A 13,658-nucleotide genomic window follows, 5' to 3' on the forward strand; every position below is an offset into this window, starting at 1 on the left:
ACAGTATTTTTAAAAACATGGATTTTTAAGTGCTTGGGCTTGGGGTTTTTTTTGTTTGAGTGGTTTGTTTCTTGGGTTTTGTGTTGTTGTTGGTGCTTGTTGTAGGTTGTGGGTTTTTTGTTTTGTTTTCCTAAACTTCATTTTTCCATTTTAGGCCAATTTTCCTATAGTGATACTTTCCACTGTGGTGTGAGTGGGAGCAACATCTAAGAATGTTAGTTCACCTGTGCTAATTTGAGCCTTTAAAATCTTACAGATGAGGCAAAAGACAATTTTTCAAAATCATAAAAGTCCTACAAAATTATCTTTAGAGTCATGGCTGGCTCTAGCACAGTGTACTTTTGATTCTAGTTTCTCCTTTCTTTGCACACTATTCTAGTTTTCCTTTTTAACTGATTGCCTGGCTGCTAGAGTAAAGGAGAGTCACCTGGCATGGTTCCAGTTGCTGAACATTTTGGAATGATGTATCTGGCATACGTGCAAAATTGGTAGATGGATAATAAAGCTTCTACAAGTCTATATCCAAGTGTTGAAGAAGCTTAGCATGTTATTAAACATTGTCTTGCTCTTGGAGTAAATCAATTCTCAAATGAGTAATAAAGAAATATTTTGGGTTGTATGAGAGAACATGGGTTTGGTTTGTACAGGGTGTAACTGCACTGAAGATGGTTGGTAGTCATAGCCATTTTCATCTAAAGATGAACACATTTTTAGTATCCTCCCACACTTAAAAAATGGAACACCCCCACACCCCCCCTACTCCTCCTCACCAAGCAACTAGCGTATTTAAGTTTCTGAGGGTGTATACTCCCAAAGTTAATTTCTAAAAAAAAACCCAACTGCCGAAAGAGGAAATGTTCCAGGTTCAATGACTGAGACTAGATAATTTTGACACAGAGTTAGCTTAGCATTAATTTTTTTTCCTCTTACTCTCTTTATTTTCAGCCATGCAGTTAACCAAGTTGGGCAGAACTTTACATTTGTGCTTACAGACATTGACAGCAAACAGAGGTTTGGATTCTGTCGCTTATCTTCTGGGGCCAAGAGCTGCTTCTGTATCTTAAGGTAGGTCTGTGGTTTGGCTTTTGGCTGACTCTAGGAAACAGTGTTTGACTTTGCTGTGTTACACTGCAATTATAATTTCCAGCTGTTCAAAATTATTTTCCTATCTGGTCCTCAAAGTCACTGCTCTTGTGCAGAAGTGATGCAAAATATCTTGCACTTTGAGTTCCTCTGTAGATAACTGTATTTGTTTGTAGTCAATGTTCTTGAGTTAACAATGTCGGGGGGGAAAAAAAAAAAAAGTCTCTTTGCAGTAATTTGATATGACATAGCATGATGGCAGCTGTTATCTTTAACTGTCACAACTGATCTTGTTAAGACATTTTGTGGACATTTGTATATGCAACTTTTATTAACAAAGCATCTGTTGGTAACTGAGAGGATGTCACGGATGCTCTCCACATCTGAAAAGTTTGTATGTATGAGCTTTACTCTGTCCCATTGAGGGTTCTGTGACATTTGTCATAATACATGTCTGAATACAGTCCATCATTTTCTATTTACATTTGCTGCAAGAAGTGCTGCAAGTAAAATCAGTTTTAATATATAAAATCAGTTTTAATAAATACCAATATATTAGTTCCATTAAGAACCTCTGTAGATTGAAGATTCCACATCGCATCCAGCCTGTCTTGTTTTAAAGCAATTTAAGAATGGTCTGTTTTCTGATATTCATGACAAATTGGAAGTTTTTGGAGGTAAAGCTCCGAGTTAACTGTGTGAACAGCCAGCTAGGTGACTGAACAGTTACTCAGGCAATCACAAATGAGGGTGATTTCCTCTGTAAGCCGTTGTAGACATCTGTCTCAGTCCTCTCTGGTTTGCTTTTCATGTGAGAGAATCCAGAATAGGGGAAGGACTTGTGCTACAAGTACTGCGTGTTGCACGTGACAGAGTGGGATCTTCTGTGTGTTTGTTAATGACCATGACCCCTCTGGAAAGTTTCTGGGATAATGTTGCAAAACAGAAGGGCACCTCTCAGGTGCAAGGACTCTTCTCATTGCATTGGGTAGCACACAGCAATGCCATGGCGTAGAGGTTTGGATTGGTCTCTGTGTTTCAAATGAATGTCTGTGCCATTTGTGCAGGCACCAGACCGGTGGAGATACCCAATGGTTGTTGCCTTTCCTTCAGCATTAAACTGATGGCAGTGACCTTCAGACTAGGCCTCACTGAAGAAGCTTAATATTTGGAGAATTTACTGTGAAATCTGCCAAAATTGTTAATAAGTTGTGTGGGAGGCAGCGTGCCAGGTGTTTTCTCATTATCTGCCTTCATTCTTTCTTTTCTCTAGTAGACATTTCAGCTATTGCTAGCTCTGGCAATGCAGCAGTAGGGACCGTGCACTGAGGATGGGAAGGGAATTCCCGAGCTCTTTCCCCGGAGCTGCTACCCTGTGTAGTTGGGGTGCTGAGTCACTCTCCTGTGGGAAGTGTCTGGTTACATAATGTAACTTTTCCTGATTAATGACAAATTAAAGGGAAAACACGGTTTTAAAAGAAATTCTGAATGAGGAGTAGTATGAGTCCCCTCTTGATCTCTCCTGGATAAGAGTTCTTTGCTGTCAGCTCCCTTATGTTGAGTGAATGCCAAGAAGAAATGGAGGAGTTATGTTGTAGTCAAATGCCTTCTGCTTCAACTCATAACCAAAAAAAAAAAGGGGGGGGGGGAGGGATGAATTGGGACTCCCAGCTTGATTCCTATTGCTTCTCTCTCCTGTGAACTACTGAGAAAATGACAGTCCATCATTAATGCAAGTGAACGTGAGTTTTGGAGGATAGTAAAGAATGTTTGCGTGGTAAAGAATGTTACACGGATTCGCTTGCTCTGTTCCCAGGACTGCAACGCCCATTGTTGAGATGAATCTTCTCAGTGTCTGTCATGAATTAAAGGATGGGTCATGGTAAATGGATGGGTCAAAACATGCTGAAGAATGCTAGAATGATATGAAAAAGAAAATGGGGCTGAAAAGAATGTTTTGGTTTTTAAATTACAGACTGGATGTCAGCAAGCTTCAAGTATTCCTTCCTATGTCAGTGATGGTGTAAGAATTAAGAGATATTTTTTATTATTAGAGATGATATGCACATGTTTAAGTCAGAAATTTCATGGGTCTGGCCATGGCAAAGCGGTTTGGAGGTGAAAAAATCATCTCATGTTTAGATTTGTTATTAAAGAGGAACAGGAGAAAAAGGAAATTCTTTGCACTCAGCTGGTGCTTTAAAAAAAAAATTCTGCAGAGATCTGGAAGCAAAGTTTAAAGCTGAGACAGTACTCAGAAGGCCAGAAGTCGAGGTCTGGACTTTGAGTTTTAAAACGACCCAGAGACTTTTTCATGTGGATGTAAAGTGCAGTAAGGCGCTTCTTGGAGTTCAGTAGCAGTAAAGTTATCCACATGGATGTAGCTCCCGTGGCCAGCAGAAAGGCAGTTCCATTTTACAGAGTAACTCTTTCCGCTATTTTAACCAGTACTGTTTAGAAATCTGCTTTCAAGGTAGTTTTCATAGTTTTGTTCCTGCTGTGGTTAGCATCACACAGGTTTATGGAAATCTTTGATTAAGTTTAAAAACGGCATCTTCTAGGTGTTCTGTGATTTTTCTTTTAATGTAGAACTACTGAGTCTGTCTCTCTTATTCCATTTCCTTTTTTCTTCACTTGATTTCTAGCTAATCACGAAACTACAATGATCAAATATTGTCTGTAACGCTGAGCTGTAGAGCGCTCTGTAGCATAGGTGACTACTTTCTGCATTTCAGACAGCAGAGGGCGGACAGAAGCACAAAACAAGTGTCACAGATGGTCTGGTGGGGTTTTTTGAGGTTCTAAGCAGTGAAGTGAATTAAAAAAACCCCACAGGCTCACGTACCACACATCAAAATCTCCTGGGTAACTTGGAGTTCAGGACTACCTTTTTCAATGCAGCATGTTACAAAACTTAAAATACGCTTTTAAATTATTTTCTTTTCCAAATGATGAATGCATAGCAAGTTGAGAGCTAATGTCCAAGTCATCAAATTCTGCCTTAATTTGGTAATTTTAATATCCTAGAAAAAATTTCCATGCCCAAGGATTTTTGCTTTCTAAGACTTAAGGACTTCAACATTTTGGCTGAAATGAAATAAATCCTACTGGATATGCATTAAGAAGCTGATTTTTTTTTTTCTTTTTTTTTTTTTTTTTTTTTAGATTTGGCATAGGCTTTTAAGGGTGAACAATATAGATAGTTCCAAATTTAGTGAAGAGCTGTAGTCTTTTATTTAAACAAGAAAAAGGTGTGAAGACATTCCCAAACTGCTCTTGCTCGCTCTTCTGAGACATCCTCTTCAACTCCTTAATCAGGCACGTCCCCCAGTTTTGTTCTGGAATTTGTATACTTTTGTTTCTCATCTTTTCTGTCGTCTGTGTATGCGAGAATTAATGTTCAGCGTAATGCACAGGAGTCTGGAAGGTGTCAGAGGGGTTCAGAATTTGTTCTTGATTGCTATTTCCTGCTAATTGTGGTGTCCTGAATGGTGGTGTGAACTTACTGACCTACTGCTACCATCTCAGTGATAAAAAACCCCAACCAGTATAGATTTATCTTTCGGCTTTCATATCTTCTTAAAGCATATGGATACTTTCTGGTTCTTAAGAAATTTGCAAGCTGAAGCTCTTTATTTTCATTTCCTCATAGTTTTAATGTTACATCTCCCTACTAGCTTATTCTTCTCCGACTTCTAGCAACTCTAGCTGTACGAAGTTCTCCAGAAGCCAGTTCTTGGGTCCGTTATGGACACTGGTCAGTGGCTCAGCTGTGCTTGCCTCTCTGGCTAACTCCTGTGATCTAGAGCTCTGAAGAGGTGCAGGCACTGACGGGTTTCAGCGTTCTTCTGATGGGGGAGTAACGCGAAGACCAGTTTGTATCATTATCAGTAAGTGTACTGAAAGCAGTTTTATTTTACAGTCTGGTTTCTCAAAGCTTCAGTGGACAAACACTTTTGTATGCAGCCTGCTCATGGCGGGGCAGAGTTAACCTCATGCTGAAATTACTGTAAGCATGGTACTTCCACTTGTACCGTTTCTAACAGTCTGAAGATGGGTGAAGACAATGGAGTGTAAAAGCTGTGAAGAGACTGCTGGACATGTGAAACTAAATTCTACAGAGACATCGAAACATGAAATTCCTTTTATTTTTTTTCCTCCCCCACTCCATTCAGAGAAAGATACCAAGTTCTTGTATGAAGACATTATTTAAAAGTGCGTATCAGTTTTCATTGTAGCTGTTTTTTTTGTCCTGACTTAATATATGTTGTAGAACCTCAGACCCCTGACAACTTTGTCTTTCGGTGCAGTCATGAAGGAAGGAAAAGTTCTGTTTTAGGAATGTAAAAAATGTTGTTAACTTAGCCTGAGTACTTTTTTTGATACCCTTATTGCAGAATGTTTGTATAATAAAACTAACAAGTTCAATTTTTAAAAGTATTTTTAGCTTTTGTCTTCTGAAATATTTCCAGAATTTGACCCAGTTACTGATGCTTGAAAAATTCTTCAGATAAGATCCAGTAGTTCCTTCAAATGTCTGTTTATTTTATATTCTGACTATTTAAACTTTAAAATAAGTTTTAGATGTTTATGAAATACACTGCTTTTAAACAAAAAGCAGTGGCAGTGTTGCATGTATGGTAACCTGTTTAAATGGACGAACTGGTTTAAATGTGTAAGTCAGTATTATTTCGGGTTATGTAACATAATAAAATAGTGACCTCATAGCTCTATTACTATTTTTCATATAGACAAAAAAAATCACAGGCATATTCACCAAGTTGACTGTAGTATTAAACGTGTACTTCTCTTATGGCAGTATATATTTGAGTTTAAAAAAATATATTTCGGAGTTTAACTGAGAAATAATATTTTTATATCAATTCAGCTGAACTTTTGTAGTAAGTAGGTATAAGGCCAAGTATCATAATTGCGCTCTTCAAAACCATTTGGCAGAATGGTTTTCAAGTAACATTCTTGCTGTTACTTAGTCTGCTTCATAGTCTCTTGTTTTTGAGTTAAGATTCTGAGGCCAGTGCTGTGAAAAATTGAATGAAGTCCACTCTGAAATAAAAATGTGTTAAAAAATCCCCAAACAAAACCAAAACAAACCACAACCCGCACCCAAAATCCTAGCGCTTCTACAGTGCAACACAGCAATCCTAATAAAACTGGTTTTGACATTTTGGAAGAATTTTAGCAGGTTGACTGAAGCACTACGTTCTTAATCTAGTCTGTGTTACTGGTGTATGATAGAGTATTAAAATCTGTAAGTTGTTTTATGTATCATGTTTCACTGATTGTATTTAAATGTAGTTTCCAGGATATCACTGAGCCTGTAAAATATTACGATTTACTGTTTCTTAAGTTATAAAGCTGGACAAAATGTGTGTTGCAGTTCTCTGTTTCAGTAGAAGTCAAGCTCATAAAAGCTATGGCGATCAGGAGTCAGTGGACTTCTTCACCTATGCAGATAAATATGTTGTCTTGTTAACTGCAGTTTCTCCACAAATGGTGTTTGGGTCAGTTTAATGCTGTATTTAATTTTCAAAATTTCTTTTTTCCAGATATTATAAGCACAGCTGTGGGAGATGTTAGGTAAATTCTGCCAGGCCATAGTCAGTCATTTGTCCCTCAGAGGCTGCCTATATGCTGTTTTTTCCCTTCCTATCAAAAAGGGTAGCTGCAATAGTAGTAAAAAGTTTCTGAGAAGAGAACGTGACCACTGGCACATGAATGAGATGATGGGAGTAACTGCTCTGACAACACGGGAGGAGTGTGTGGCGCTGGACGGGCTGCATTGCCCCGAGGTTTATGTGTACTTAATCAGTCCAAGCCATTAGACGTGGTGGACAAGCACTCTCTCATTCCTCTAACGGTGTAATGGGTACCTTGCTTTTTTTTTTTTATTATTATTAACTAGTAGAATTTCTGGTTTATCTATTAAACTGTGAGCTATAGCACCTATTTCTAACTGCTTGAAGGAGCAGTAATAATATGTCAAAGATTTTTGTCTTTCTCAAAGTTTTGCTAAAGTAAAAAAAAAAAGAAGATAAAACTTTGTGTAGTTTTGCTTTGGTTCGCACTTGCTGGGCAAAGTTACTGATTTAAGAAGGTGCTATAACCGTGTGCAACCCTGATTTCAATTTTACTTAATTTGAAGTTTTCAGTGGGTATTCAGCTTTTGTACCCAAAATGAAAATCATTCTTCTGAAGTGAAATGCAGAAACATTTGTGTGGAAATCCCTCTTGGCCAAAATAGCTAAGCTCTGCACCACTCTTTTTCTAAGATAAAAAGAAATGAATCTATAATAGTTTGTGACAGATGGCAGAAAATGTAACTAACTGAATGTGATTCTGTATGGAGTTATTTGAGGTTTTTGGTGTGATTTGTTGTGAGTTCCTCTCCTCCCCCCTTTCCTTTCCTTTGATTGCAGTCTTTGTCCATTTATTCTTAGGATAGAATAAGATTTCTGAGCAGGGGCCTCTCTTGTGGTGCAAAGTGAGAATTGTTTTTAATTGAGCAGAAACATGTGGAAGGATCAGGAATATCTCAAGGGATTACAGAAAAATTCCAAATTTGTACTACTTACAGCTTGTGTTTAGAGCAGGGTCTGCTGGGAATAAATGTTAGTTAGTGTGACCTGTGACCTTAAAAACTGTTGACATGGATTTCAGCCAGAAACTAGCCACAGAACTCCTTTGTTAAGCTCATTCATAGCTCCTTGAAAACTCTAGTCAGTGAAAGTTGCCAGCTCAAATCTAAGGAAAGCAGAGCCCTTTTTTTTTTTCTTTTTTTTTTTTCTTTTTTTTTTCCCATGCTTTGGAAACAGTGGACGCCCCTTAACCAGCAAGACTTCTTTAATAGGACTGCATCGCCTAAACTTGATTGGAATTGACAGCTTCCTGGCTCTGGCTTGCCAACTGGCAGGGCATTGATGCATAGGGGACAAACAGCTTTAAGGGCCTGTATACCCCTGTTTGTGTATGTGCCTCCGAAATGTAACACACTGCTGTTGTGATACCTTCTAACGCAAAGAGAAAAATCCCAAACCCTGGACACTGCTTTTAGTTCCGCAAATCTTTCGATCATTTTGAGGAAGAAAATTGAATGTTTCTTACGCTTTTTGTTCTAAAATCATTGTCCTGTTTTCTCCTAGAGTTTTCCCTTTTCACTGATTTGGCCAAAAGCCACAGAAAAGTATTTACACTTGGGGGGAGGGGGGGAATACATTTTGATTTTAGAATTTTGACTGTTGTGATTTTTTTTAAGGTGTGGTTGTATTGTACTTAAAAATATGATTATCCCACTATAAAAGGGTTAAATTTACAAAACCTCCTTCTTGTGCACTCGCTTCTTTACAAGTTTTTTCCACTTGATGGGTTTTGTGTGTCTTTGGCTGATTCTGTGGCAGGATTTGTTATCTGGCCTGCGTGGAGGCTCACCTGCCTTCCACTGTACTTCCGAAGGGAGATGTCCCATCACGTCAGTACGTCACGTCGCTGCTCTGTGTGGCTGGTGAAAGGAATACATACCAAGTGGGCTGTGGGAAGAATACAAATTTTGGTTAATTTTAAGCTAAAAAGTGTGCAAACCAAAGTAAATCTTCATGAAGAGTCACTGAGCAGAGAGATGGTAAACTGAGGTAAGATGTCCTTGGCTGATTTACAAGGACACTTTATGCTCTTTCTCTACTGTGGGGTAAAGTCCCACCGACTCTGTCCTTTGAACAACCTGCACTGTTAGAACACCCAAATGTTACAGGTTTGAGTCGGGTATTTCTTAAAGGCTTGATTTTGTAGAAGTGCACACTGTGTAAGGCTGATATGTATGTTGGAATACCTTCCATGTTTTTTTTTAAGAAGAAGATAGCAGATGCAGAAGTGAATCGATGTTTCTCCCAAGGACAGTGCAGCATTAACCAGTAATGACTCTTGTTTTCTAGGGATGGGGAGGAAGGGCGGTGAAAGAAACTGGAAGCTGCTTCTCCCTTGTAGCTATCTTCTTCCCTTGAAGGCATAAAATTCTCACCCTTTTCTTAGTCTTTATCATCCTCTTTGAATTCTTGTATGGATTTTTATAGCCTCAGAGAGCTGGACTTCCTACTGAACTAATTCCTGATCAGCTGAAATACTTTGAGTGTCGTTGGATTCCACTCACTTTTCCAGCATCGACTTTGCTGCTTTCCTGCATGTACCTGAGAGCATTTTGTTCATGTTGGTGAGTCAAGATGAAGTAATTCAGCTCAACAAAAGCTAAAGCCTATAGAAATTCTTCAACCTGTGGAAATTATGAAATACTTTAATTAGAAAGATTGATAGACTTTTGTTGTTGTTGTTCTGAAATGTTCTGTAGCTGCTGTTTGTGAAGGAGTATTTGCAGATGAATAAGGAAGGACATCCCGTTCTCACTTTACCTGGATGAAAGTTTGGAACATTAAAAAAGCACAGATTTATAATGCACGCTTTGAACTAGTGCTAATAGGAATTTTCTTCTGTGGAGTATACAGACTATCACATTAAGGACACATAATATATTAGGTAGTAGTCTGATATATTGGAAGGCTGAGCCTTGGAATTCTTCTTGATAACTAAAAACTCTTACTTGATTTAGAGTTTCTTCATGCTTTGCATTTTCCTTTGCACACATAAAAGTAAAGTAATAGGACGTCTATTTTTTGTGCCTGGTAAGAAAGTAGTTACTACTACTTTTTTGGGGTTTTGTTCAATTTACTGCACAGTAGGAAAAGCAGCCCTCTACCTGGCTGTGTGCTCCTTTGAGGAAGATGTAGCTGAACTGTTGCTTAAGCTTTTGCTGTTTTCCCACTCGTGGGTTGTACCTGGGTGGTTTTTTAGCCTGGCTGCTATTCACAGGCATTGATTTCAGGAAGAGCAATTACTGGGGCTTGGGTGTTCTGTTGGTGTCCTGTCCTGCTCCCCCCTCCCCAGTCTTACTGCTGGTATATGTAGACAACTCAGACTATAATATCTTGAAGTGACTTGGAAGATGGAGAAGGGAACTGGCACAGAGAACAACATGGTACCAGGACTGTTGGGTTCTGTATCCAGTTTTCATGACGGATGCCATGAGCGTGCAGTCTCATGACCGTTACCTTAAGTACTTTTGTTCTGGCAAGCTGAGTAAAATAGGGTTTGGGTACTTTTTCTTAGTAAGGTTATGTTACACTTAGTTCATTGTAGCCTGTGTGAGATTAGCGCTTTTATCCATTTATGCAATTTTATTTTTTAATTAATTTTTAGGAAAAGTTTACATATAATCCACTTCTTTGAAAGGAGATGAGGAGAACTGATAACGGAACTAGGCTTGCTTACGACAGAGGAAGAATTTATTTTGCTAATTTAAAGTTGTAATTGCAAGTCTAGACTGTAAGCAATGACTGTACGTAACCCCAGAGCAGAGAGATCCTTTAAAAAGCAAACAAAAAATCCCTCCCCCTCCATCTCTCCCCCCCCCCACTCCCCCATCCCCTTTTTGCTGTTAGGCCTCTGTGTGGATACAGAAAAATATTACTGTCTAATTAAATAAGAAAAAAAAAAAAGTCCAGGCTTTATTTTATGAGGATTTACTATAGCTGTGTGTTGAATAAAATGGTAATAAGCAAAATCGATGTTTTGCTTCTATATGTATGTATGTGATACTTTCAAGCCTTCCAGAAAGATGTTTGGTAATGGCTGGAAATGATATGGAACAATTCTTGGACAGTCTGGTCCTTGTGGAGTATCGACCCTGGAATCCCTGTACTACTTAAAACGCTTCGGAGATGAAAGAAAATAGCAAACTGGTTCTGTTAGACATCAGCAAAGGCCACAAAAAAATACATGTATAAATCATGAGAAACTGGATCTCTCTGATTCAACAGTACGACAAAATTGTACCTAATAAAAATGTTGTTACTGAGTCTCTGTCTGTTGCCTTCATAGATTTATTTTTTTTTATGTATTGTTACTTTTTTAGCAGTGGCTTCAACACAACCATTGAAAGTAAGAGCTGAAGATGCCGACGTTTCTCAGTTCCTTTGCATGGGCCTTACAGGGAAAAGATGAGAGGGCAGGCAAGGCCTGTAGCTAGAGTCTGACCTTCTTTCACAGAAATTCTAGTTTCTTGCAAGCTTTAACTGTAGGAAAACAGTTCGACTTCCTCTTCTGTGTATGACAGGAAATTGATCTGAAGTGCCTCAGAAAATGTGAGAACGCCATCAGCGTGGTGTGTGGGGTTGGACGGGGTCTCCTGTTGTTGCAGGCATTTTGCTTTAACTTGACATGTTTATAAAACAGTTTACATCTTAAAACTTTAGGGTTTTTACCCCTGCTGACTTGCTTAAACAGACACTGGCTTTTATTTTCAGTTACTTGTCAGAATATATGTGGAAAAGTGATGAACCTAGTGAAAGGAGAGCTTGACATCAATTAAATTTAGCTATCTGCTTTGTGTTTCTTCTTTCTGATACACTGTTTCCAGTAGAGTTTTTCCAAACTTCCTGTGTTTTTTCTTTATTGTCCTTACAAGTTTTCCAAGATAGAGATGAGCTATTTAAAAATACGGTTCCAGGAAAAAGGGATAAAATTTTGTATTACATCTGCTCGTTTGTTGTCTTCCATTTTAATCCCTGCCATTAAACTTTTTTTTAGATTCTAGAAACTTATTTCAGAAAGCCTGTAAGGCTGTCTTAGTAGCTTGTCTTGCTCAAGTATCTTTAAATAAATTTTGAAGTGTTTCTCCAGTTATATTAGCTTTCTGAAACTATATTCTCTGCAATACCGAACAAAATAGACTTGTTAAAATAGTCTTAAAAAATCAAAAGCATGTGATAATGCTTTTTTTTTTCCAGTCCCATCATTGAAAAGCTTCTATTGCAGCTTATTCCCAGTTTTTCTTGCTCTTCTTATTGATCATGAATGAGCACAAACATTATTAATCATGTCAATACAGTGTGTGTATGTGTTCCATGAGAATGTGCATTTATCTGTGTGTACATGTGCAAAAAGATGGAAGAGGTTTTTTACATAATTTCATAGATAAATGTCTAAAGAGCAGTGTCACAAACCGTCTTAAAGAATCAGTCGATTCTGTATGAGGTTTGTATTTTGTGTTCTAGTAATATGTGAAATGCGTGTACAGTATTTCATATTTTTTTTTTTTCTTTGAAATTGTATGCAACATCGTAGTTGTAGCAATACAAATGTATTTTGATGCTTTGAGTTTCAAGATGAACATCGAAAGGAGTCGATTCCACTGAACTCATAAATAATGAATTCTTATTTTCAACGAGATGCAGCTGATAAATAACAAGTCAATAGGGAATATATGGAATGACACTGAGTGAAAAGCTTTGGAGTTTTCATGGTGGTGTCAGTAGGTCTGTTAAAGGCTTTGCTAGCTGAGCTTGAAGTTTTAAAGCATGGTTGAATTGCTTTAAATATTTTTGCTGAAACTTAAATATGGGAGAACCTTGCTAATCCACACACCTCATAATCACAGACACAGGAACGGCAAGCTCCACGTACAGCTCGGCACAAGCGGACAGGCCTGCAGTCATATTCTAGGCTTTATTGTTCTTCAGTATGCTGCAGTATGCTTACTGACTAAAATTCTCTCATGTAGTTCAACACAGGAGCAAAATAAATCCATCACAAAAAGGTACTATTTTTATTTTTCCAGTCTTTTTTATCCCTTGTTGTTTCACTTCTCTTCACATTTCCAAAATGTTACCGATTTGTGCAACTAATCATAGTTGCAGGTTTCCTGATGTTATCAGTATAAGTTACTTAAAGTTGAATACAAAATGAAATAGGGAAAAGATTTAGAAAAGATAGAAAATGTTACAAGTTCTGAACTCTGGATTTTTCTGTAATGACAAAAGCTCTGACACAAACATCTTTCTAGGTAATGGGAGGACGCGGGTTATGATGTTTTTAAATGAATTGAGACTCTTGGCTTTTGTTCTGCCTTGTCATGCCACCTTCACCCTTGTTTTCTGTTCACTGGTGACACATGCTTATGGTTGGAGTAGGGGACGTGCAGGTTTTGCTGCCCTGTGTGATCAGCTGGTGATGATGTTTGAAACAGAAGTTCCCCTCTCTATCAATTTTTCTCTTTATTTTCCACTAGAAACAGAAATTATTTATGTCCATCTATCAAGTTGTCAATCTTGATTGCAAAAAGAAAAATCCTACTGTACAATACTACGAATTGTTAACACCAACCCGTCCCAGTTGTTGATAACACGCTTAAGGAAAATCAGTGAAGCCACAGCTGCTCTGGTCGGGTTGGGGCAGGTTCTGCAGGCGCGGGTGTCTGGAATGAACTGTTCAATGCAGAGGACATTAGTTGGTTAATATTAGAAAAATATTTTTTTAAATTTAAAATTAAAAATTTAAATTAAAATTAAATTTTAAAATTTAAAATTAAAACATTTTAATTTTTTTTTTTTTAGATTTAAAAACTTTAAAAAAATCTATATTATTCCTAGATAAACTGGACCTGCTGATTGATAACTGCATGCTTGAGCTGTACAAAAAAAAAAAAAAAAAAAAAAAAAAAAAAAAAAAAAAAA

The 13,658-nt window shown here is 37.8% G+C and overlaps 1 protein-coding gene across 1 annotated transcript in view; it reads left to right on the plus strand.

Annotated features, from left to right (window-relative positions):
• DENND1A (DENN domain containing 1A) overlaps positions 1-13,658 on the plus strand; it is a 228,893-nt gene that overhangs the window by 79,252 nt on the left and 135,983 nt on the right. Inside the window, exon 5 of the mRNA XM_026860635.1 lies at positions 946-1,065. Within this exon, the coding sequence (XP_026716436.1) occupies positions 946-1,065 (120 nt within the window). The remainder of the gene's footprint in view (positions 1-945; positions 1,066-13,658) is intronic.

The sequence above is a fragment of the Athene cunicularia genome (genome assembly GCF_003259725.1).
Source record: "Athene cunicularia isolate RWA chromosome 17 unlocalized genomic scaffold, athCun1 chr17_part1, whole genome shotgun sequence".
NCBI lineage: Eukaryota > Metazoa > Chordata > Aves > Strigiformes > Strigidae > Athene > Athene cunicularia.